A 26948-nucleotide genomic window follows, 5' to 3' on the forward strand; every position below is an offset into this window, starting at 1 on the left:
AATTCATTATTGCAGAACAAACCAATTCGATGGTAATCAGCGCCGGGGGAGTCATGTGAAAGCCCCGGTCTGCAGCTCTTCTGAATAAGCTGTCGGGAGAATCTCGGAAAGAAGAAAGTTAAGATGGCATGAGAAAGCCAAATGGACTTAGGAATGACAATACAAGGGCGGAGCGTGAAAACTCTATTGATTAAAATGCATTGATCTCCATGATAACAAACAGTAACAGTAAGCCAATTGTAACAGTTCATCTGCTTTGTTCAATAAACTCCTGCTGTGCCTTTCAGTAAAGTAAACATGCTTTTGTTCTGCTGACATTTACATTTACTATTGCTCTACCAGTTAATTAGTGGGTTTCCCCCCCAAAAAAAAAAAAAAAAAAAAAAAAAATGTTTTTACCTCCACAGACCTACATTTTTATCAGCCGAATATAGTTACAGAAATATTGTAAATGACATCAAATCTGGGTCTTTGTTTTTTTTTTATTGACAGGACAGAGACTTTAAGGTCTTGACGGGCCCTGCTTCATGGACGTTTTGCCCCCTCCCTTCTCCATAAAGCCGGACCCCACCCATTCTCTCCACCCCCTCCCTGCAAAGCAGACATTTTCAAAGAGCTTACAGCTTGCTTCCTCTTGTGGACTCCCAGTCTGAGGGTTGAAATAAAACTCTGTAATGACAGGCCAGGAAAACAATTGGTGTTTACACTGGTACAACATCCACCAACTCACTGATGACAACATCCAACGACAAAATATTGACCTAACTCCAAAATGCACATGTGAAAAGGCCCTCCAACACTTCCTGTGCCGCTGGATAGACAAACTGTTGTTTTTTTTAAATTATTTATTGTTTTTATCTCCTTCTCTCTGCTGCAATTCAACGTTGGACTTTTTCTTTTCTTTTTTTTTTTGGCAGGCAACCTTTTTGTTGTGATCACCAGATAACTGTTGTTACTTAATGTCCCCCTTCACTTAAAACTGTGCGTTAATCATTGTGACTGTTCTTGGATGCTTGAGCTTCCTCTTACAAAATGATGTATGGTCAGAGTTTCACACAAAAAGTTGCATCGGTTTCAAATTCCACTGAAAATAGATCGCCTCTTTCTTAAAACACGAGTTTAACGTGTGTACCTGCAAACATTGGTGACATCACAACAACTTACACCAGTGTGGTGTGGAAACTTCACGCACTGAAAATGGACTTTCAGCGACGTAAGAGACATCTTGCATCCAATTAAACTTCGGAAACTTTTGGAAATAAAGTAATTCAATACATTTTGAATTTTTTTTTTTTTATTTAGGGTGACGGTGTAATGGTAATATTCAATGTAGAGTGTTTGTTTTTTATTTATTTACAAGCAAACGTGTCTAGAGGGGAAGTTTAAGAAACCCATTAAGGGTGCACAGCAATCATGGGTAATTACTCATTGAACAGAAGAAACAACTCATAACAACTGTCGGGTGTTGGTGCGACTACAGAGTTATTCAACCAGTACAACCGTAACACTGTTTACGACTCGGGACGCACACAAGCCTGACACTGCTCGGTAACGGTGTGCAAGGGTGTGTAACACAGGCAACAGGTCTGATCAAGTCAATTCACTTGATAGTATTGTTGAATCGGCAGAGTATCTTTTCCACGCTCTCTCCGCCAGACTCCATAACCAAACCACAGATATGACGTCAAACATTTTTTATTCTCCCGTATCTGCAGGGATGCAAACGTGATAACTTACATCATGATGGTTGGCTCAGTAAAATGAAGCTTGGTCAAAGATCAATCCAAACTTTCCCCCAAAATAGAAAACAAAAGAAAACTTAATCATTTATTGTTCTAAGTTTTATTTTTTTTAATAACTGAGTGTAGTTTTTACATCGTGCTATTATGCTGTAAAATCATGTATGATTGATAAATAAATATTCAAGTTTAAAGATGCAATGCCACGACTGATTGTCAGAAATACAATTCTGAATATATTGTATGCATGAAAATCCAACGAGCTTTCACCCACACAAATAACAAAGACAGCCGAAAACAGCTTTATTCTTATGATCAAATGATTCATTTAAAACACAAAGGCAACTCAACTAAACATAGCCTCGGCCTACTTACCTACAAAACAATGAGTCAAACGCAAAATACAAAACTGGTTAAAAATGTGAAAGTTTGTTTACAGAAAGAACATATTTTGAACTCTTTCAAATGTATGTCGATATTGATCTCACATTTGTTTCATACATTTTTTTTTATATGGGCTTATTCTGGTTAATTTGTGGTTTATGATTGAAAAAGCAAAAAAAAAAAAAAAATAAAACATCACCTAATCACTTCTGGGCGTTTAGATGTACTTCTCATTATACTAATTAGTCTTACTAAAGCTTTAAAGCCTTGCTTTGGAAATAAATAAAATGAAATAAAAATAAAGAAAAGAGAGATGCTGACATTTTACATTGAATATCTAAACTCGTTGAAAACAGCCGAAAAATGCAAATAAAGCACTTTGTGATTTCAATAACAGAGCGAGGACCAACACACGCTTCACGGTTTCATGTTTATGTCGCCACGATGATCAACTACCAGCGAGTCGGTGAAGCTGTTGCCTGTTTGAGTTCGACCTCGCCGGCTGTCACCAAACCAGCGAACCGGTGTTGCTCTCACGGCGGTTACACAGTGCGGGAAATTAACGTGAACTCAGCCGCCCACTTTCTCAACGGATATTTTTTTTTTTTTTTTTTTTTACAACGGCTGTTTCTGAAGCTGTGTGTGTTTTTTTTTTTTTTTTTTTTTTTACCCACAGTCATGTGATTGTAACGTAAAACCCCTAACCGGAAAACACCGACGGACGACCCTCTCCGCCGCCAACGAATGCTGCGTTTACAAGGAACAGTTGAAGCTGCTGCGAGCCCAGAGAGGACGGACGACTCTCCGGTAACAAACAACGGCGACGCGGCTAACTCCACCAATTTACGCGGAGTGCAGGTACGACCGCTTTCGGCTCCGCGCTCGTTACGCGTCGGTTTATTTCGGGATGTTTGGTTCTCCGGCTGCTCGGTTGTGTTTCGGTGAACTGTAATTGTCACGGGGAAGTTAAAAGAAACGCATTCGTGACCGACCCCATCCCCCTTGCGTCGCGCGTTCTCCTTTCGTGTGTGTGTGTGTGTGTGCGCGCCGTGCGTGCGCATGTCCGTTTTTCTCGCGCTTTAGCAGTAAGCAAAAAAAGGAGGAGGAGGAGGTGGGGGAGAGACCCGAGGCAGGGGGCAGGAGTCAGTCCGTGCGCGCTGCTTTCTTTCCCCCTTTTTTTTTTTTTTTTTATATATATCCACTTATATCCGCCGTTTTCCGGTACCGACACCGGACCGCTTCGCGTCCGCGGCGCGTCCGCCTTCCTCGCACGCTTTTTACGGTTTATTTTCGGAATAAATATCAGCACGGAAGTAACTGTTCCACGTGTCTCCCATCGCATCGGGGGCGGCGCTTTACGCGTCGCAAACAAGTTCGTATTGATTAACACGCGCTATAGTGGTTAAACTCGCGAGATCGTGACGCTTTCGTGTCGGCTGATCAGCTGCGGTGTCTTCCTCATACTTTTTTTTTTTTAATAGCCTCCTTTTACATTGTGCAGACGCCAAACTGGCTGACCTGAAGGCAAACCGTGGTTTCTGGAGTTGCACCCAAAGCCCGTCTTGGACAATGCCATTTTAGCCCTAAAAGTCATTATGGGATATACCATCCGAATATCACATTCAAAATATATAACAAAAACTAAAAAAGAAAAGATCTGTGCAGCTCATTGTAACTTCATTGTCCATCTTGTAAATGGGATGAAGAAGCAGGAGTCCAGCAAAAGGGTCAGGGCCATTAATGAACCGCTGTATTGATTGTTCGATGTATTGGGATGCTGCAGGCACTCACCGACTAAATCAAGTTTATTAGGCTCACCTAGATATAAAGTTTTACTCTGCAATAAAACAATAAAAATGATCATGTTTTGTATTTTTCATCTATTCAGAGGTGTTTAATTTTTATGTTGCGGTTGAATTGTATCAGGAAGCGTTCCTAATATTTTGGCTGTCGTCGTTGATGTAAATTGCATTATAATTATCCATTTTTATTTTCTGTGAAATATCATCAAATTCCAGTGAAATTATACGATGCGTTCGAATTCCTGGTTGTTTGAGTAAATGACTAATTTCAGCTCTTATGCTCCGATATAAATGAAAAGGACATTCGAACGACAGCCTCGAAAATGACCAAAAAGTTGAATATACAGCATTCGAGGAGCGCAACTCGCAATTATTATCATTATCAAAAAAAAAATCTCTCGAGTATTTTCCTCGATTAAACCATCAGTCTTTTAAAATATCAGAAATCTGTGAAAAAGGTTGGCCAGTGTTCCCTGGAGCTGGAGGCTAAACAGTCCTTTCTTTTTTTTGTTGTTGTTGTCCTGACCAGCTGTCCGCAACCAGCAGATATTCAGTTTATTATCGCGGAGGACGAAAGGAACCAGAAACGATTCACATTTAAAACTGCGGCATCGGAGAATCTTTTCAGCGTCACAAAAACGGAACAATTTAACCGTCGCAAACGTTGGATTTACAGAAGAGCTGTTGTGTTACACTCTATTAATCCAGCTCATAAACCGGCGACTGAACACGTATTGAAGATCCGTGTGAGCGTGGTCGGAGGATATTCTACTTTAGCGTTCAGCCTCTTGACGTCTGCTGCTGCAGAAACCCGGCCGGTTCCTGGTGTGCGAAGGTACCGGCGTCTTTACACTCTGACCTCTCTGATGAAACACGTGTGTGCAGACCTTTCCGCAGGGTTTTTGTATGCGGTGCAGAACTATAGAAGCTGTAACCTCTGAGGCGCTGAAGTACCCGTTATTGTCCGTCTCCAGGCATTTCTCGGCCCGAGTGGTTTGGAGAAAGGATGGTCACATCGGCTGTTTCCGTACCCGACTGGAAGGGGGTAGAACCGGTTCTGCCTTAGGAATGTGTGTCGACTCCCATAACCCCGATCATGTGATGGCCTGAAGCCCTCTTAGTCCTCCGACGACCTTTAGGGTCAACAGAGCTCATCTCATTGGTCGGCAGAACGCACACAGCTCCGGGACGTCCCGTGAGATTGACTTCGTGGGACTCTGGCTTCGTCAGAGCCAAGACATGCAAAGCGGCGTTTCTCTCCCAAGATTTTAGCGCGTCGACAAGAGTTGCAGAGATAATAAGTTGTTTTTTATGATTTGCATGTTTTTTTTCAGGGCCTCTCACTTCTTTTTGGTGGCCATCCTCTGTAGCTTCTGTCAGACTCTGATTTTAAAGCACGAAGAGCTCATTACAAACTAGAGGTGTATATATTTGTAATATAAATTTAGCTTTTCCCAAATCATAAGCACGTGGCAACTTTGTGTTTGTAGTTATAGTTTTATAACTTGATATAGTGCCAACCATCTCGGGGATTTAAGGGAAAGTTGTATCCTTTAAATTGCCATCAAAGGTGAATCAGCGACTCTGTCTACAAAGCCGGTTTAAACCGGCAGCCGGATCACTCTGGTTGTGAGTGATGGGAAAACAACTGCTGTCTCAAGTTTATTCAGAACAGGAATAGTTTCCATGTCTGACAATTTGTTTTTCCTCTTAACTACCATTGCAAAACATGTCCAAAACCCCAAGAGTGCAACAGAGCGAACCAATCAGACCAAGATGTTTTGTTCTGAGGAGCCGCGGCAATAATCGGCATCATTTTCGGTGACATTAGCGCTCGACAAATTGTCTCCAGTGTCACAAAATGACTCTTCACTGCTGTGTTAAGTTGGCTTTTTACGAGGTCGTTAGAGCACCACTGTCAGCCCGACTCTTTGTGGTCACAATAAAGTCTGGTCTGCCTCCAGACAGGAAACTCATTGCTGCTTGTGTGCGTGTGTTTGTGCGTCTTTGTGCAGGTTGAAGAATGGAGTTGGCCAACCATGGTCTTATCCTGCTGCAACAGCTTAACGCTCAGAGGGAGTTTGGCTTCCTGTGCGACTGCACCGTGGCTATAGGAGATGTCTTCTTCAAAGCCCACAAAGCCGTCCTCGCCGCCTTCTCCAACTACTTCAGAATGCTCTTTATTCACCAGGACAGGTACAGTAGGAATGTACTAATTGTGGCCTCGGACTCGGGCTCAGTATTTCGTTAAAAAAAAAACAACTTTAATTCAGATTCAGACAACTTTACTTATCCTAGAAGGGCACAAATGTGATCACAATGAACCTGTTAGATCGATACGTCACGTGTCATTTGCCACGAGCTAAATGTAATCCGTTTGTGTTTCAGTGACTGTGTGCGTCTGAAGGCCGCTGACATCCAGCCAGATATCTTCAGCTACCTCCTCAACCTGATGTACACGGGCAAGCTCGCACCCCAGCTGATAGACCCGACACGCCTTGAGCAGGGAGTCCGATTCCTGCACGCCTATCCGCTCCTGCAGGAGGCCAGCCAGTCCGTGTATTCCCACCCCGAGCAGAGCATCAACCTCTCCGCCTCCCTCTATGGCATCCAGATCTCCGACCAACAGGTGGCGCTGTCAGCCAGACTGCCAACTGGCCGGCAGCTCTCCTCTCCCTTTGACATGGAGCAGGTCAACTCCGAGGGCAAGTACCCGTCCACACCAGCTGCTATTTCGTACGCAGATTCCTTACCAGCCAAGCTAGTTTCCTCACCCCCTGATGGGGAGGCCTCCACCAGTGGCACCAAGCCTATGCTTGAGGAGGGGGGGATGGACTTACTGAGTGCAGATGGTTCCTCAGTCAGCGCCATCCTCCACGTAAAGCCGAGCATAATGAAGAGGAACTCCTCCTTCAGGAAGCATTATTCCTGTCATCTGTGCAGGAGCCGATTCAGCCAGAGAAGTCTGCTGAGAGATCACCTCCTGCAGCACACCCACGTGCTTCAGCAGATGCCGGCTGAGCCCAGCAACGCACTCTCACCTGTCCTGAGTGGAGAACACAGCCTGCTGATAGAGGGCATTCTTAAGAGAAACAAGGCCAAGTCCAGTGGGGCAACAGCAGTGGAGATCATCAGCGACAGCGAGCAGACCCCCGTTTCAGGAACCAACTCGGACTCTCCCCGTGCCGAGGTGTCCACTTCCAGCTGGGGCGTGGGAGGGTTAAACTGTCAGGCCGATACACCGCCTCCCTCAGATATTGCGGACATCGACAACCTGGAGAGCGCCGACTTGGACCGGGAAGTGAAGCGGCGGAAGTACGAGTGCTCCACCTGCGGGCGCAAGTTCATTCAGAAGAGCCACTGGCGCGAGCACATGTACATCCACACGGGAAAGCCCTTCAAGTGCAGCGCTTGCGGTAAGAGCTTTTGCCGCGCTAACCAGGCAGCCCGCCACGTGTGCCTGAACCAGGGGGCCGACACCTACACCATGGTGGACCGGCAAAGCATGGAGCTGTGCGCCGCAGGAGACGACAGTGGCCAGATGGAGGCGATGTTCTTGGGCTCGTCGAAGCCATACAAGTGTAACATTTGTGCGACCACCTTCTCCAGCCCCAGCGAGGTGATCAAACACCTGTGTTTCACCCAAGGGGGATTAGTGGGGCTGCAGGGAAACACAGGTACAGGCATGCTGCTGCAGCGTGAAGAATTTTCCAAAGATGAAGGCTCTGATTTGTCCAACTCTGGCACCCCTCTAGAACCCATAAAGACTGAGGAGATCCTCGTAGAATAGTGCCAAAACTGTGTATTTGTCCCTGTTAACATGTATGTTCATGATCTAAATTATGTTTAATAGGTGAAGTTAGTCGAGGTGAAGTTAGTCGAGGTGTGTCTGTTGGAGGTTCTCACATCTTCTCAAACTTTTATTTTGTTGTTTTATGTTGCAGTGCTTTGAATATTTGGCCCGGGGTGTAACAAGAAGTTTAAAGTAAATCGCCTCTAACTCTCGCTCTCTTATTAGAAAAAACAACAACAACATCGTTTCAAGGTTACGTTGAATACCAATATTTCATGTCATCTTTTTATTGTTTTTGCACATTGGTATTATACTGTGACATGTTAGGCTGTACCAGACTCTAAAGAGGTCTTTTATGGTGAGCTGACACAGGCAGTTGTTTAGTAGAGAGGAAGAGGAAGCCGAGGCAGTTCCGGAGGAGATGAGTTGGCTTTGGTAGCTCTGCAGCGGAGCACGAGGTGCAGCACATTTTCAATTCCTCTTCAACTGCACACCAGTGTGTGTTGTTTTTTTTTTTTTTTTTTTTTCCATTGTCATGAATAAAAGGGATTCAGATGATCAAGAAATCAAATTAAATGTTCAGCTAAAAGCACACAGACCTGAGACAATCTGTGCTCTTATTGGAGTAAATTCTCAATATGCATCAAAGTACATTTGTCTTCCGTTAGTCTTCAGGTGAGGGTTTTGGCTCATCGTAATGTAATAACCATTAACAGCATTCATCTCGGCAACAATTTAGTTGTTTTAAACTCTGTATTTGTGGACTGTTTTAAGTGTGATTATGGTTCCTGTCTCCTTCCTGTCAGACCATACTAAAGCACAACTGCTCTTCATAAAGTGTTTGGCCACTGAGAGTCGGTCACAATGAGCAAAAGCAGTGATTGTGTCGACAGTTGTGCCTCTTTGATTCTTCTTTATTTTCCCACTTGTACACATTGTGCATGTATCGTATAACTCTTTGGTTACTGAATGAAGAAGCAACATGTTCCATCCAGTGACACATACCTTGATGAGAGTCTTTTATAATTAGTTCCAACATGACATTGCTTTTCTAATTTTATATACACTGCTATATTTACAAAGAATACATTTATATTGCAACGATGTATGTATATTAGTAGACTTTCAAAATAGGAATACATTTGGTTTAGCTTAAGTTTACGTATTAGGGATGGGCATGATAAGTCAATCTTTTAAGTTCTCCAAGAAATAGGTTATGATTAAATTTGGCATCTTAAGTCTCTCTTTCTTGACAAATTTATGCTAATTTCTAACTTTATTCATTATGTGCAAAGGGAATTTTTGTGTGTATTGTAAAGACCTTCTGATATTTATATTTGTTCATTAGCTCTGTCCATACCAGGTTAAGATAAGTAGAGGCTGCACAAGTTATTTATGTGAAGACATAGTGTCAGTCTGAATGCTTCACCTGTTAATGTGGAGGTCATGTAACCTGACACAGGAAGGTGTGACACACAAAGAGTGGCATTAATAAGCAGAAGATCTACGAAATAACAGGGTGATATACGTGTGTTTTATGGGGATACAAAAGGTGCTGTTTATTAAACCTGACGCCAACATCAGTTCTTTGGGATAAGCGAACCCTTTTTATGTACTACTGATGACTGGAACGTGTCATTCATGTCGAATAAATGTGAAGCTAGGAAATGTTTACTTGTTCTATAATCTGTCATGCTAAAACGTGTCAAGTGTGACAACGGTTCCAGTAGGATGATTTGAATGGTATAAATACCAGCAAGCATCTGACTCGATTTCTCCATTGCGAAAGTGAACTTCATATAAACTGTGATTAAAACTTTACACATAGAAATTCAATGGTTTTTTTTTTTTTTTCTCATCGATTGTCATTCATAACGTTACTAAAACAAAAAGATGTCATAATTAATTTCCATGAGGCATCTTAAAAAAAAAAAGACATCTTGTCTAATCATTTTCCTGTTAATCTCCCTGACACGGTAGTAGCAGTAGACATCCAAAGCGACAAGAAAAGTAACAACTGTAAACGAATCCACACAAAAACATTTATGGGGAATCATTTTAAATGTTGTCTTTGTTAGCTTTATTCACCTGCTTTTCTTTTTTTTTTTTTTTTAAATCCTAAAGATGCCCATCCCTAAAAGGTTTAATATGCATAGTCTTTTTTTAAAACCAAGAAAATTTGAATATTTAAGTGCATATTTGTTGCAGTGAGGATGGAGCCCAGTTTAAGTTTGTTTGAAGTGTGATTTTTGCTTGGATGCAGTTAGCCCTGTGTCTGGCTAGATGGAGCTGTTTGTCTTTCTCATACACTCGGGTCCATGGAAGGGGAAAGCTACCAAATTTGAACATGATAGTTTTACTGACGTGCTTGTCTGGTTGCCATTTACAAGAACTGCTTTGACATGAATCGATATAATGTCACATTTGGTTCACATGCAAAAAAATTCTGTAAATATAAACTATTGCAAGTGTTGAGTATTGAACAGGAAGCGCCTCTTATTTATCTCAAAAGAGGCGGTCGAAATGCTGTACTACTGACATTCATTTCTCTTGAGTTAAACTGATAAAGAAATATGCACAGCTTTATATTATAAGGACTAAATCCTCCCTGGCGTTCAAGTTGTCGTTGTGTATCAGTCACAGCAGTCGTGTAACTTACTGGTAGTGTTTGTGTTAGCTCAGTATCTCGGGGAGATGAGAAGCTTGACATTGTCTTTTCCGTCTACCGTCGCTTATCAAAATAATAATTACAGGACTAGTGAGACCCATGAAATCTGAGCCCGACGACAACGATGTTACCCTCCTCCTCCTCCTCCTCCTCCTCAATGCCTGTCTGGTCTGACATCTACTGTGATCAATCTGTGTTCTCAGGAATGTGAGGAATTTTTCTGTATAAACTTTTTTTTTTTTTCCAATGAAGAACAATAAAAACATCTTTTTTTTTAAATAATAATGATAGATGTTTTTTGTCTTGTCTTTACCTAAACACAACATCATCATGAGCAACGCTTCACTGAATGGATTCTAACACTAATGTACTTGGAAGTAGGAATTTTTGACAATAATGATAACTTCTGGAGGAAAACATTTTTGTATGATTACAACTCAGATTTACTACATTGTCAGTCATGATCTGTTTCCTCACCAGCCTCCACTTAAGAGTGCCGGCTGGAGGAGTCCGTTTTTTTTACCACAGCGCTGAATAACGTAATGATTTCAAACATTCAAGAATTAATAGAAAGTACACACCAATTTTCTCTAACTTTATTGAATGAAATATAGACACGTTTCTGAATCCTTACTATTAACAGCTTGGAAAATATAAAAGACAATTAAGACCATGCTACATGAATATCAAGCTATATGGCTGCAGGTTATTAGTTAATATTACAACAATGTGATTTAAGTACATACAGTAGGTATACAATCTGTACAAATGTTAACAGGTTCACAGTTAAATGTGTTACAAAAAGCAGGGAGGACCGAAGGTGGGCATGCGCCCCTAAATGCTTTACATTATGCAACAATAGCAAAAGTCTTTAGTTTACTGTCTCTCTTTTCTTTTTAATAGCATTTCTTTTAAATAAAGGAAATATCATGGATGTGAGACGCCCCTCTAGAGTCAAAGTAAAGTGAAGTGGTGACCAAAACAGAAGTCCAGACTTCCTGATCCTCGAATCGTTTGGTCATAAAGCTGAATGAAATGTGAGTCTTAACAGCTGCTAGTGTCTGCCACCAAATTAAAGTCAATCCATTAAAGAGGCACTCGTTCTCAAATGATTGACACCGTGCAATTTAATAGGAAATAAATAATAGTGTAACCCACAGTCACATGTTTACTTTGGTGGTAAAACTCGGTTTAGCAGGAATGTTTCAGATATCCCCAAGACATCTCCCACTTTACCAATAAACTTGGAAAACAAGCCCTGACCTTATAACTAAGGTTTGATGCCTGAATCAAAGTATCTAACTGGATGCTTTGGGAATCTAATTGGATGCAACTGATGCCTTATCCTGTGAGCAATGGAAAGACCATGACTCCCTGATTTATCCTAACTCGATTTGGCTTTTAAATTGAGAGTAAAATTAGCTTTTGTTTTGATTTCTGGTACCATGCAGTTGGTGTCTGTGCATCGCTCAACAGCCACTCAGTCTACGTCCTCCCTGGTGCCAGTTTTAATGAACCTGAGCTATAATGCTTGGTGAAGGACGCAACAAAGTGTAGGTCTAGCTTAAGAGTGAACTCAACAAAGATCATTTCATACTGTATCCAGCATGTTAAAACACCAATGACCAAAGACTGAAAAGTGTAGTATGCTTTGAAGGCAGCAGAGGGCGTCAACTTACTTTCTTTTCATCAACGAATATCAATATAATGTAGGAAAGAAAGTGTTCACATCAATAATATGTATTTCACATAGTAACTCAGAAAACATATCCTTTGAACACCGTGATGAATGTTTTGTAAGTGTTTCTCAAATACTAGTACATGTCTACCCAGTGTCAAAAATTGGCATCTATATTTTTTGCAAGTCACTGTTTTACCTCTTTCACTTTATCAAATGAGGGTGTTGTTATAGTATTTTATTGTATTATTACAGGACACAATGTGTAACAATGTCTTTTTCACAGTAAGTTAGGCAGTGATTGTTTTTTCTTATCTACATGAAGCTTAAAGTATTTTATCGTGCAGAGCGAAGAACACACGGTGACATTGTCAAAAGTCAAACGTGGTCAATTTCTGGTAGATATCATCACACCCTCTGCCCTCTCCTTGATCTCTCTGTCAGTGAAATCACACTTGTACCATGGCTTAGTTGTATTTGCTACAAAATAATCTTTGAATAATGATAGTTAAAACTGTGATACACAAAGCACTTTTATGCAACAATTCCCCATTTGTTTTGGTAAATTCTTATCGTCCAGATACATTTTTTTACAAGATGTTTCTAAAAGCTGACTGTCAGGATGTTGTTCGAAAAAATACCTGATGTATCACAGCTTGATATGAGAGATTTAAAATCAGACGACAATGTCTATAAAATAACAAAATAGGGCAAAAAACTGAAATGAAATAAAAACTTAAGGGGCGAATGAAAGAATACTCAAGATATAAATACAATGTACAAGATAATAATCCTCCATCTCTTCACCTCCAGACCTCATCACACTCCTGATACTATACACATAAAAAACACACATGCACACATGAGCGCGCACACACACACACACACACACACACACACACGCACACACACACACACACACGCACAGATACACACTCAGCCGAGTTGCAGACTCTCACCTAATGCAACAAGGGCAATGGAAAGTCACTGAGACACTGAACATACGTTACACTGATTACAAGCCAGATGGGATGCTTCTGAGGCACAGGACATGCAAGAGTGTGTGAGAGTGAGTGAGTGGGTGGGTGAGTGGGTGAGTGAGTGGGTGAGTGAGGGTATGACAGTGGGTGGTCACATTGCTGTGACAGGGCTGCAGGATGGGGTTGGTGTACAGGTGGGAGGGGAGATGGAGGGAATGGCGGAGCTGTTGCTCTGTTGTGTCTCTGGGCGGGATGGGCGAGGCCCGGTCTAATGGAGCAGCCTCTCTGTCCTTCCTTCTCTCTCTCTCTCTCTCCCTCATCTCTCACTTCCTGGTCCAGACAGTGTGTCTCCCAGGCATCAAGTCTTGTATCTTCAGCTGTTGTGGACAAAGAACATAGACAGACATTAGGAATACGAAGAGACTGCATCATTTCTTCTCCTATCTGGAAAATAAAACCATCTGAGATTGATCTCCTTGTATCTTGTAAGACTAGAATATCATTGCAGAGTTGTATTTCTTAAGTGTGGTTTAATTAGCACTGCTGCTACCTCACTAAGACCATTCCTGCCCTGATCTCCCCTTTTTGTTCCTCTTCAGCAGAACTACATGACGGCTTAATAAATATGAAAGTGAATTAAGTCCAGTTTCTCCCTCCTCCTCATTGGTTATATCGGATAACATCTGACAGTGTCTCGAAAACATTGACACACATTACAAATTTCACTTTCCTTATATATATATAAAAGAAATAAGTCAGCCCAAACTTCTTCTTTTTTTTTTAAGTATGTTCTTTGAAGCTTTGTAACTGAATCTAACAAATGCGACATGGTTTCTTGACTCCATACTGAGCCTGTGATAGAAGAAAAACAGGAGGAGGGAGTGGAGGAATCATAATCAGCCTTTCAGCACAAGTTCATCTGCCCCTCGCACACCGCTTCCCTTTAAGACCCCGGCCTACAAAGAAGGGGTCAACGGCGGCATTCCTGCTTTGATATCAAAGGTCCCCTGGTTACTCACAGCCCGAACAAAAGCTTTTTCATTTGGTCAGAGTGCAAATCCCCTCCCCTACTCCCTAATAAAAGTAGGACCCATTGATGTTTCAAAAAAGCCACTGAGAAGATTATTTGATAGGCCAACAAAGGAATTTTTGAACTATCTACCTTTTTTCATTCTTTCCCATTCCTTCATAAATTTTACAGTAAAGAAAATGCTTTTCAAAAATAAGACAAAATGTTGTGGGATAAGTCTCACCTGCTCATGACGCTGCTGTGATCTCTGTGGATGCAGGCTCGATGTCCTTCACAGCCTCCTCGATCACCTCGATCACCTGCGCCATCACTTCTGCACACTTTGTTGACGCTGCTTTCTCTGTCTCTGGTTGGCTCGCCGCTGCCGCATCTGTGACTTGGCTGGATGCAGCGACCTCCGCTGAACCTGTCGCTGGAGGTTCTTCTGCCAGCACTGGGAGTTTGTTATCACTTGCAGGGCTCTCAGCTGTTTCGCCGGTGTCTTCAGCTACATGACTGCTGCTGTCAATCTCCTCCACAGCCTCCTCTTCCACTGATGGTTCCTCAAGCACCTGCGCTGTCTGCAGGACCACCTGGACTGGCATGTGGATCTCAGGCCCTTTCTCTTTGTTCTCTTCTGACTCTGGTTTCACATCATCAGCTGCCTCTCTTGCTCCTGGTTCCTGATCTTCTTTGCTCTCTTCCTCCTTGACCTGTTCATGCTCTTCACCTGTCTGGCTCTCCTCCTTTATCTCTGCTACTTCTTCCACTGTGATCATTTCTTCACTTACTTTTACCTCCACAGCTTTCTTCAAACCTTCTTCTGGTTGTCTCTCCTCCTCTTCAAGGCTCTCTGTTACCTCTGTTGGGATTGAGTCCATGACCTCTGTGGCAACACAGAGTGGCTGAAGGGACTTTATTTCTATTTTTTTGCAGACGACAGCAACAGCGGCGTCAGTGATAACAAGGTTGTTAGTTGAGATGTCAATCACTTTTTCTGTTGTTGCCATTGCCTGGACTGCTTTTGGGATGGTAGCTGTTGACATGTCAGGCTTTTTGGGTTGAGGAACATCTTCTGAAACTTTATCCACAGCATCCTGAATGACAGATTGGGCAATGACCATGCTCTGAGCCTCAATTTCACAGGGCTGCTGGATTTCCTCCTTGATTTGCTCTATCTTCTCGCTGGCCTGCTCAACGACTGCAATAACCTCCTCCTTGATTTCTTGCAGGTGGATTGTTGCATCTGACACCGAGGCTTTTTTCATGACCAACACGTTTGATGTTGCCACTTGGTCAGCCTCCATGCTGAGTGGGGCGACAAGGACCATAGTTTCTGTGAAAACAGGAACCTCCTCACCTCCAACTACAGGGAAGACTGGTTCAGTCTCCTCGGTGATCGTGGTGTTTGGAGTTTCCCCGATGGTGGAGGATATCTCTTCAGTCAAAGCCCAGCCAATCTCTTTGATAGGGGAGTTTTCTTCAGTGGCAGCAAGCTGCTCTGTGTCTATTTTCACTTCTTTGGTCTCTATAGTTACCTCAGAAAATTCTACACTCTGGGTGAAGACAGCAGTTTCACAGCTTTGTAAAATGGGATCGACTATTACAGTTTTAGAAGAGTTCTCCTCTACTGTGGTGTCCTGAATGACCTCCAACCCCTCCGGAACAACGCCCACAACTCCAGCATTTTCGATCTCAGGTTCAAGACTCTCACTGGCGCTTTGAATGTCTCCAGCTTCACTCGCTGAACTTTTAACAACAGGCTCAAACTCAATGGTTTCTATTTGCTGCACTTCGACGTTGATCATTTTGTCTTCTGTTAGAGTTGCTTCCGCTACACTTAGTGGCTTATCCTCTACTGAAACCTCCGCGCTCAGAGCATCACGGATCACCGCTACACACTCCACAACAGGCAGTATAGGCTTCTCCAGAGCAACTTTGGCAATCTCCTTGGTGCCAAGGCCAGTGCAGATGGCCATGGCCTCATCACATGCATGTGTTTCCAGGATGGTATTTGTCATGGTCTTAACATTCTCAGTTGGCGGCTCATACTCAGTTTTTTCAGAGGCTTCCTCTGCAGGTACATCTTCTACGGTCACAGATGTCTGGCATGGAATTTGACTGATTTGGGCCTCAATACCTTCCACAATCTCTTCGGTGTTGTCTGACTGGGGTCCCTGAGGAACAGGGGTTGTTGCAGCAGGTAGAGCCAGAGCGACGGGCTTCACTTCAGCGGTGGACAGTTTGCGCTGTGTGTTCACCGGAGCTTTAATCAGTGGAGCCTGGTTCTCCGTGTCATCCTCGGCAATGTCAGTGTCAACAGACTTGGGTGTGGCAGCATTCTCTGCTTCCTCCGGGATATCACTCAGCTGATCATGTTTGTCGTCCGCGTCTTCAACAATGGCTGGGATCCAGGAAGGGGATCTATCCTCAGTGGACACTTTAATTTGGACAGCGGCTGGTTCTGGTTCTGCTGGGGCTTCCTGTTTGGGTTCGTCATACTCTGACAGAGGAACCACAGCAGGGGTGTCGGAGTCCTCCTCACCTGAGCCCTGGTCAGTGGAGGCTTGTTTTTCAGCTTTCTTCTTCCTGCGTCCAGGGAAGAACTTCTTCAAGGAGAAATAGGACTCATCTTTTGGAGCTTCACTGTCTGACAGGACTTGTTCTGCAGGCTCCTCAGACTTTTCCTCAACTTTGGACCTACTCTTTGACATAACAATGCGTTTCAGTGTGTCCCAGGGGGACCCTCTCTCATGAGGGCTGGTTACAGGTTCAGGTGAAGAAGCAACTTCTCCTTCACTCTCAGCATTTTGGGAAGTGGTGATGGCAGCCTCGGTTTTAGCCTCCAGTTCCCCTTCTGCTGCCGCTCCTGGCACGTCCTCTTCAATCTTGGTCTCCTCATCATCAGAATCAGAAGTCCTCCTTGTCCTCTTCTTGGGTCCACCCATACACATTAGAGCCTCCCAGGAAACAGAGGTGTCCATTTTCCTTTTGGGCTCCTCTGTGCTACTGACCAGTTTCTCAGTGTTTTCAGTCTTTGGCTCTTCCTCAGAGAGCTTTTCATCTTTAGCCTCCTCCTCAACACTCGTATCTGCCAAAGGAGCACTCTCAGAGGAGGACAGTGTGGCTGACTTCGCTGGTTTGTCACTCGTGGCTTCATCTTCACTCTCAGAGGGTCTTTTTACACGCTTCTTGGGTGTCACCAGTTTCTTAAAGGAGGACCAGGCAATGATACCCTCCTTTTTCTTCTCCCCATCAGATGCAACTTCACCTTCAGTCTCTTGGCTTGACTCATTCTGGGTCACCTCCACAGCAATGACATGCTCTCCTGACTCCTCTGGAGATGATGGCCCACTCCCAGCTTTAGGAGCCTCTGCTGAGTCCGTGGAGGATTGGAGCGGCTCGGCTCCCTGCTCCCCTGACTCGGTGAGCTTTGACTCAGTATCTTTCTTGCTCTTCTGTTTCTTAGTTGAGAGCTTCTTCAAGCCTGCTCCAGTGAAGAGCTTCTTCAGGGGGCTTCCCTGAGGCTTAGCCTTCTCCTGTGATGAAAGTAGCTCGGCCTCAGAGGTCACCTCCGCCGGAGCCTTCTCCTCTTCGGCACCAGCCTCTGCCTTTTGTTCCTCTTGCTTGGTTTCATCAGTAGCAGTTGCTGAGGCAGCAGGGGTTTCAGCAGATACTTCAGGCTCTGGGGTGGCCTCTGATTTCACTTCCTCTGGAGTAGTTGGTGCATCCTTCTTGGGCTCAGATTTTTCCTCCACAGGTGATGTTCCCTCCTTGGTTTCCTCGTCTGTCACAACTTTCTCCTCCTTTTCTTCCAAAGCAGAAACAGTTTCCTCTGTCTTAGCTGTATCCTCCTCAGCAGCTGCCTCCTTGTCCTCTTCCTCCTTCGTCTTCTTGATGCTGGCTTTCTTTCGCAGATTGGAGAAGAGTCCTCCATTGAAGAGCTTCCTAAAGGGGGACATGGTGCTCTCCTGCGATGGTGAAGTGGTCTCACCTTCCTTCTCTGCTCCTTCCTCCTTGACTGGTTCATCAGTGGCGCCTTCAGCTGGAGCATCAGTGGTTTCAGATTTGTCAGCATCTTTCGTGATGTCAGCTTCAGCAGCAGATGCCTCTGTATCAGCCTCCTTTCCTTCAGCGGTGCTCTTCTCCTCAGCAGTGGCAGCCTCCTCCTCCTTCGCAGGTTCATCAGTCCCACTGACCTCCTCTCCTTCTTTATCTCTGACTGTCAACAGCTTTACAGGATCCTTCTCCTCACTTTTGTCCTTCTTGAGTGTGAACTTAAAGCCCACAAAGCGGAAGATCTTCTTGAAGCCCACTTCACTGGCATCGTCAGGTTTTTCCTCTGCTTCCTTCTCCTCAACAGCGGAAATGTCATTAGCATCAGGGGACTCTTTATCCACTTTCTCGCCATTTAATTGCGGAGTCATTTCGTCCTGGATGGTATCCATGGTCTCAGGAGCCTCCTCGTTTTGAGCCACAGACACACCATCCGGCTGGCCAACTAAAAATGACAAGAAAAGAAAGAACTTTCTGTTAGATGTTGATCAAATGTATTACTTTAGTAGACTACCTTTCTCTGCAGCCTCTGCTGCGCTCCAGAAATATCACTGACATTCCCATGATATTAAGTCAAAGCTGTAATCTGTAACATTCAGTTTTACAAAGTCAGGTAATAATGAGGACATCAAATCACTGACTTTGGCCAGTGATTTGATTTGATTTGATTTTCTGTGTTCCATAAAAATTTCTACAAAGATACTGAATAAAACACATTAAAAGAGTTTTATATAATCTCTGAAACTCTCACTAACATCTGCAGATAATCTGAGGTTAAACAGAAAGTATTTGCTGAGATCCCGACCCCCTGAGCTGTTTCTAAATGATCGACTGCTTAATTGCAATCACATTATAATTTGGTCTAGCTAATCCTTTGCTGTGTAAACATACCAAAGATATAAAAGTTTAGGCATTAACACGAAGAAAACAGTAATCCCCAAGCAGGCATTCACTTGAGGTGTTGCACAATGAGAATTGTGCTGCTGGCAGTTTGTGGATTATTATTGCAAAACAAATGTGTGCAGTCTGTCAAACACAAGCTCACAATGGTGCCATGTGCAAAACACTTCTAGTCACTTCTGATAGTCAGACTGAAACACTTATTCCATTAATTTGAGTAATTTCTTGGTCGTCACACAATTCTAAAACAAATAATGCATTAAAAGCTGAGAGACAAAAACCACACATGTATCACACACATACACATAAGAAGCCTGGCTGCCAAGTGGATCTGTGTTTTGACAGAGGAAGGCGTGGGGGGATGACGGCCGACCAGGGCCCCCTCAGATCTCACTACAGTCTGGGAAACCTCACATCTGATACCTTTGGACTCTCAAAGCAAATTCCCAGAACTTTTAATGCAGAGATATCAGGTTTTATAATTACACACAAAGACACATACGTGTTCCTTATATTGTGCACACTGTCAAAATATCATAAATAACAAAATATTTTACCTTAATTTTGACCTCAAAACTAAGGCAAGAATAGTATGATGTAAAAAAGAAAAAAGAACACGGTACTTGATCTATGTTCTATGAAAACTGGATCCAGTTTGTAAGTAGATCTCTATAATTTGTGTTGGATGACTGTCTGACAAAAATCATCAACTGTGCGCCCACATCGGTCTACATCCTTTTCCTAAATTATAGGCATGAGGCTTCACTCAAGAAGCACTGCATTCCTGGAATATTTTATCTTCAAAATAGAAAAGCTGTTATTTAACATTTTACCTGATCAATAGAATAATTGGGTCAAACCTTTTGACAAAGACTGCTGACTAAATTTAGATGACAAAACAAAGAAGTGTTTTCATAGACTAACTTCCTTACTAGGGCATGTCCACCTCTTATGCATATATTTCACTTGAGAGGAATGTGAGCTATGCTGCTCACCCGTGTTTAGGAAAAGTATTTTAGGATGCTCTACACATAATATGAATTTAAATACCAGGGGATTTCAAGAATGTTTATTTTTTTTTTCAGTTAAACTGTCTCGTCTGTGCCCATGTGGTATTCAAACAAAACAATACAGGCCTCCTCTACTACCCCTCCTTAAAACAAGTCCCAATCCCCTTGACCCAAATTCCACCACAGCAGGATGGATGAGGAGCCACCCCCTTCCCAAGGCACACATGCATACAAACACAATAGCTTTCTAACCCTCTCTGGCCTCCCAAAATAGAGGAAGGGGGTTGGTCAGCTTTCCTATTATCAAGACGTATTGCAGAGCTCGGAGGAAGTTTGAAAATTTTACTAAACTGATGTAAAAATGAATTAAAAAAAAAAAAGGCCTGTGTGATTTATTAATAATTAGTGTGACAGAGTGGGGGCTCTCTCTCACATAGGTGTTATTTTCAGGGAAGTCATCCAATCACACTGTGGTTAAGCAGGCAAGTCAAGACCAGAAGATGAGAAAAAAGTCAGCAATAAAACTTATCTAATGTGAAAACAAGCTTCTAAATCCACTTCAACTAAATAGCAAATCCTTTTCAGTGGTTACACCACTTCCTTTGCACAGTTTTCAATGAAGTTCTGTGGTGGTGAAGCCTTTTTGAGTAAAGTGTGTGTGTGTGTGTGTGTGTGTGTGTGTGTGTGTGTGTGTGTGTGTGTGTGTGTGTGTGTGTGTGTGTGTGTGTGTGTGTGTGTGTGTGTGTGTGTGTGTGTGTGTGTGTGTGTGGGAGGGGTCAGACTGTTAGTAAGCCATCCCAGCCACGACCATGTGTATCTTCATGGACAATAAAACAGGAACCCTGTTGATTTAACAGACTACTGGCATCTCTCCCATCTTTTTGATCTTTGTTTTCCTGCCCAACTTTTTTTGTTTTTCTTTCTTTCAGACACACAACTGTTAACATCCCTGGACTGATTTTGCGGGAGGAGAAGGAGTAAAGATTTGTGTGTTTGGGTGTTTTGAGTAACGACTGTACCAGAAAGAATGTGAGTGTGTGAGGGGTGAGCTGGCTGCAGGGGGTGAGGAGGGGACAGTTAAGAGATGAAGGGACAGTGGTGAGGAGTGTGGTGGGGGTGTTCGGCCAAAGGGCTGCAGCCTTAACTCGTTTTAGAGGGTGTCACATATCACGGACACACACATTCATAGCTGAAATGCTTCTCTCTGCTGGAGGGAGACAGGCTTTGTTTATGTGCAGGGTAAGAGCATGAGGTAAGGCGAGGCTCTCATATTAAATATCATCACTATACAGCTCCAAACAGATTGTTGTACATCTACTCCCAGTCTCCAGTGAGATCAGATAAATGTTCAGCACTACTTTGGGATGGTGTGTATACAAAAAAAAAAAAAAAAAAAAAAAAAGGGAGGGGGTGGGGGGGGCAGTTGGGAGGCTGAATGGCAGCTATTATTTCTACACATATGTGCAAACTTGGCCAAATATATGCAAATCCTTATAATTACTATAGTCTGGATCATAAACCTTTAAACAAAAGACGTCAGTTAAAAACAGGGCAAGGCGACCCCCCCCTCCCTCGATACCCTCCCCCCCAACAGAGAGGAGACTAACAGACTCTTCTTTGCACCCCCTCTCTGTATCAAAGGTGTGGTCAAAGTGTCTCTGTGGCTCCGGGGGACTTTTCAGCAGTTACACCCATTGTTGCACCATTTGTCTTTCTCTTATCTAATTCAGATCCTGATGTACGCTGAATTAGCCAGCAGCACATCACAGAAAACATCATTATTCTTTTTTATTTTTAATAATGATAATGTCTGGGACATTACATTTATTTATCAAAACCAAAACCTGAGGTCAACATGAAACAAAACATTCCTGCCCTGCTCCATCTAAACTATCACTCCCAGTTACAAGGCCAGAAGAAGAATCAGTTTTGGCATGTAATTAATTCCTCTCTCTCCTCCAACCCTGTCCTCTGTGGCAAACCTAAGCCCCACTGGGAATTAGGATCCCACTCTAATCTAACGAAATACTTCACATGATGGGATGCAGGGAGCAGGCTCAGTTGGTGACATGAGTTAAAAGCAGTGTTTGAACATATGTCTGTGAATGCGTCTTCATATATTTCTATATGGCAGCTGTCTCTCTGCGAATTCTTTTCCCACCATGAAGTTTGGCGGCTGTATGGGATGTACACTTTGAGTTCAGGGCACTCAGCAGTTGGTTTAGGCCAAAGACAGCAGTGACTCAGTGCTTGAGTTAAAATTTGTTAATATGATTGACTGCAGCAGTTCAGGATTGTTTTACTTTTTACACACAGAGGCTCTACAGTGGTCAAAGAAAACCCATCTCCCACTGAAACCACTCATCCGTGCCGGGACATCTACAAACCACAAGGCTCACTAACCACACCCTCAGGACAACAATGCCTTTGGTTATACAAGGAAAAACACACTTGCTTCTTATATCTTAAATAAGTAACAAAAAGCAAAACAATAAAACAGGTCAAATATCAAGTTTAAATATTGTTTGGTGCAAGCACAGTAAATAGCAGCCACAACTTAAAACTTTTTTTTTTTTTTTTTTCCAGAAATGAATTAATCTTGTAATGAGTTCAAAATCAAATGTTAAAAAGTTATCAAAAGGTTTCTCTGACTCATTGTTCTTACCTGTTAAAGTAATTGTTCCAAGCATTGGTGGAAGTCCAAAAATCCTTTCTCCAAAAAATTACAAAAAACAAAGAAAGATACAAAAAATACTTAAATGATTAAAAAATATTCTTTAAAATAAATGCTACTCGGTCTTTTAGTATTGGTTTTCCTTCACTTCACTGCACACTCGGTAAAATCTTTGAGTGGCTTCTTTTGCTCAGCTCCGTCTTGACTACTAAACTCTGAGGGTAGAAGCTGTGTCTGCTCTCTCCCTCTCTTGCAGTGCTTCTCAGTCAGTATGAACAGAAAAGAGCTCTCCACACACATTTCAACAGACTGACACACATGTCATGTTAGGACCACCCCTGCCTCCCTCTTCCACCCACCTTCCTGGCCTTTCTTCAGCTGTTCTGAATGAACCCCCCAGCCCGCCCACCACCCACCCACCCACCACCACCACCTCCTCCTCCTCCTCCTCCTCCTCCTCCTCCTCCGTTATCCACTCACACTCCCTCAGACCTCAGTGTCCACCCTGGATGACTGAACCACATCATGTGATCCTTCAACGAATCGTTTGTTTTCCCAAAAAATGTGAAACTATTGTACATGCACACATACAACCACCCCCCTCCACACGCACACATAACCCTAATCCTGTCCATACTGTCATGTAGACTCAGACTTATGTCCTTGGAGGGGGATGGGGGGGGGGGGACTCTATAGTCTCCATCTCTGGCCTTAATACCCATGTGTACCCATAATTTTTTTTTTTTTTTTTTTTTTTTTTTTACTAAAAAGGATCTGGAAACCACCCAAGCCCTCCTATACCCTCCACTCTCCCACCCCTTTTTCAGGAGGCAATCAGGTTCTCCCTTGTAACTCATGGCTCATGTCATGCAGAGGAAATTTTAGGACTTTATATGGTAACTAACTCTCCCTGATGACAATATTTTTGTTTAACTTTGTTGCCTCTAAAATCTGATTCTTTAAAGAAAACACATAAAACAGTAAAAGTTAGCTCACTATATGTTGCCCAGACATATCAAGGCAAAGTTCAAACCAAGATCACAAACCCAAGTCTTGAGCAGGGGTGCCATGGAGTTGCCCCCTGTGGATGTTAATAGGCCCCTCTCAATTGCTCCAATACAGACACATTTAATTCAGCTTTTGTCTGCTGGGAGGGGGGGGGACTAGAAGGAATGCAGATAAATCCTCAGGTAAATACCAGCATAATCAGATGTCACACTTCAGCATTGTCCCGCAGGAATGTGTGAATTCCATCCAGAAGGCTCCCAAATGGATGATAACAGCAGTAATCAAGTACCGTCTGTAAGCAGCCCTCTCCCCCCCAAAAAGTGTGTATTTGCTTAGAGGTTTAAAATGCGGATTCACAGAGGGACTTTATTGAAAACAAGTGATTCAGCATAGTGTCATCTCCAGGTGCTGAAGAGTCAGCCCAGGTTATTGTAAGTATAAAAAGTCAGCATGTATGATAGGTTTGATGTGTTCTTCAGAGATTAATTGAATTACTGAATTTCAAATATACAACTCAACATGCTCATTTAATATCAAATCAGGAGGCAAGGACAAGACAACCAAGGATCAGACAACACATTGGGCAAGACCAATCATCGTAGTTTCTCTTAATCCAACACCACTTCCTGAGATTATGAACCTTCAGATTACTTAGCTGTAAATTGTAGTCCAATGTCTAATCTATGTAATTCAGTTAGGTTCTAGGTCATAAGTGTATAATTGTAATTAATCTGCACATTCATATGTAACTGCAAGTTCAGCGTGAGAACCTAAGGCCATTTCATAAACGCCTGATGAGTCATTTACTGAACATTTCATTCATCTGTTTTTGCACTGACTCATCTGACAGGTATTTTACTATGTGTGCTGTGCTTCATGATGACCACTGACAGTAGATTGTGCTAAGTGGACAGTGAGTCAGGCTGAAGGGAATTCAGAGAGTGCCTTCCACATCTTCCTTTTAACCTCCCAACTTCCCTCATGTGACTCATCCACATCAGTCACATTCCTGGACTTCCATACATACTGAGACATTTTTATTTAGATCACACAGTTTGGGAAATACAGCAGACAATGAGGGGAAGAATCCATTGGGTTTGTTCTTGGTACAAAGACACCACTCTGAATTTATCCCTCGACAAAGTATGTCTATATGTGGCCTTGGCCCGATTTATGCCAAAACATATCCCACAGTACCACATCTTCACAATGGATAATACATGATTTCTTTGCTGTGAAGAAAAGAACGCTGAATAAAAGCCACTAGTGTGCCGTAACTATCCAAACTCCCATGATGGTATTTCTTCTCTGATCCCTTTTTGGTCTCGGTGATAATTTGATTAATCTTGATCTTGAAGCTTATAGAGCTGTGGTGGCCCCGTCAGTACAAATTAATGATCGGCAGCCAGACACTGCTGGAACCCAAAGCACTTTTCTAATTTGGTCAGAAGAAAGTTCAAAAATTGGAAAAACAAAAACAAAAAAAACATGCCTTTTTTTTTTTTGTCTATCAGTTCAAAATCCAAATATATTTATCGTGTACTATCATAAGGGACCAAGAAAACCATAAAATGTTCATATGAGAACCTGAAATATAATTTTCTTTTTTAAACGTCTGCTTTGTTTTTAAATTAATAATCTGTTATCAAGTAGTTGCCTTCAGTTTTCTGTCTTTTACCTTATTGATGAATTGATTAGGTGCCTCAGCTCTAAATTCAAGGGGAGAAGCCATAGTTTTCAATGATCTACGTTTGAACTTTGTTTAAATGTACATAAAGTCATATTTTCTTTGCCTTTTATTAGAAAAATACTCATTTGATTAAAATTTATCCAAAAACGACAGTAAATAAAAACCAAGTGTATTTAAACTGCTGGGAAGTCTTGACAACACAGTGCCAAGTCTGTGGAGGTGACACCCACGGATGTTGATTAATCAGAAAACGTGCTGGAGTTGAAGAATGTTTGAGGAGGGGTCTTGCCTGGTCGGGCGGGCGGGCGGGCGGGCGGAGGGGTTCAGGGTGCTGGGCGGAGGGGCTTTTTGTGGCCATTAAAGAAGTGAATGACATCATTGGACAGCAAAGAAGAAACCGCCCCTTGCTCTTCCAAGAACTGAATAGAATGATGTTGAAATATTTGGAGGAAAAGGAAACGAGGGTAGCGAGTGTGTGAAACTGCCAGAGATCAGAGAGATTTGTCATTCAGTAACTTCCCTTTCTTCTCCATTTTTTTTTAAATTATTTTTTGCTCCTTTCACACTGTCGTTTATTTCCTGAATCCACACTTCAATCCTCTTTAATCCTTCTCCACTACTTTCCCCTTGGTCCCCTCTATCCTCTCGAGGCCCCGTCCCACCCCTCCTCTTGGTTTGTGTGTGGGCCGGAGGGATGGATAAGAATGTCGGACAGGAAACGCAGTCATTTCTTGACATCACCATTTCCTCTTCCTTTTACCGATTTCCTCGAGTTACACTCATTCTGTACTCCGTACAGTCTGTCCAGAAAACACTGATGTAGCGTGACAAGACAAACACGATGGCTGTGACGTCTCAGTTGTTTTATATCTTTTTGCTGTAAAACAGTGAAGCATCACGTTTACGGCTTTCAGCATTGAGGGAGAAGGTGTTGGTCCCAGTTCATTGAATATTGTCTTGCAAGAAACTGGCTAAAATCAAGAGATCAAGCATGTTTGCGTCCGTTACTGTTGGTCTTCTTTGCAGTCTATTTCCAGGCCTTCAACCTACGACTGAAAAGGATCGGGTCAAGGGCAGCATTTCATCCAGAGGAGTATGTTTAGCCAACATATACCATCTGTTATACATGTCTTCCACTTTTTTCTGCATTCCTGAAATATCTACACCAGCAATTTGGCATTCCAGTTGTTGTGATGCATCATCTTGTCTTCCAATACTGGAATGTATAAGTGGGGAAGTGGAGATCTGAGGAGCTGCTCTTGGAGATTGGAAAGAGGCCTCAGGGCCTGGTTAGCATTTACAAATGAGTAGAGATGAATGAACTCTTTTCGTCACATATCAGTAAGAAAGGCAGTTCAACAAGATTGTAATCTTTGAGATGGGTTTTGATCCACACGAATATAAATTTCAATTGAGTGCACTGAAACTAAATCTAGGTTGAAGCTTTGTACCAATTTGTGTGGAGATGCCAGTAAAAAAAAACAACAACATGTTCTTGTTCTTCATCTGCTGTTCAGGAAAACTAAAATTGCTTTTCCATGTTCTTCCTGGCTGCTT

At 42.7% G+C, this 26948-nt stretch overlaps 2 protein-coding genes across 3 annotated transcripts in view; one reads left to right on the top strand and one right to left on the bottom strand.

Annotated features, from left to right (window-relative positions):
- The first annotated feature begins 2808 nt into the window (after nt 1–2808).
- zbtb2b (zinc finger and BTB domain containing 2b) lies at nt 2809–9709 on the top strand. The gene is made up of 3 exons (XM_069701797.1): nt 2809–2981; nt 5941–6121; nt 6314–9709. The coding sequence occupies exons 2-3, from the start codon at nt 5949–5951 to the stop codon at nt 7713–7715; spliced, it is 1575 nt and encodes a 524-aa protein (XP_069557898.1). The 5' UTR covers nt 2809–2981; nt 5941–5948; the 3' UTR covers nt 7716–9709.
- Nucleotides 9710–10966: 1257 nt separating this feature from the next.
- The window catches only part of akap12b (A kinase (PRKA) anchor protein 12b), a 44506-nt gene continuing 28524 nt past the window's right edge, over nt 10967–26948 (bottom strand). Inside the window, exons 1-3 of one of the 2 annotated variants that reach the window (XM_069701800.1) lie at nt 22685–22955; nt 14298–18554; nt 10967–13421 (exon numbers count right to left, since the gene is read on the bottom strand). In XM_069701800.1, coding sequence (XP_069557901.1) covers nt 14302–18554; nt 22685–22709 — 4278 coding nt within the window. In that variant the 5' untranslated portion in view covers nt 22710–22955 and the 3' untranslated portion in view covers nt 10967–13421; nt 14298–14301. Of the gene's footprint in view, nt 13422–14297; nt 18555–22684; nt 22956–26948 lie in introns of those variants that run through there. The other variant, XM_069701799.1, reaches the window with a different exon arrangement.

This window comes from Brachyistius frenatus, unplaced genomic scaffold (genome assembly GCF_029030835.1).
Source record: "Brachyistius frenatus isolate BFR_SWC_R1_liver_20210118 unplaced genomic scaffold, ASM2903083v1 Contig_38, whole genome shotgun sequence".
NCBI classification, from domain to species: domain Eukaryota; kingdom Metazoa; phylum Chordata; class Actinopteri; family Embiotocidae; genus Brachyistius; species Brachyistius frenatus.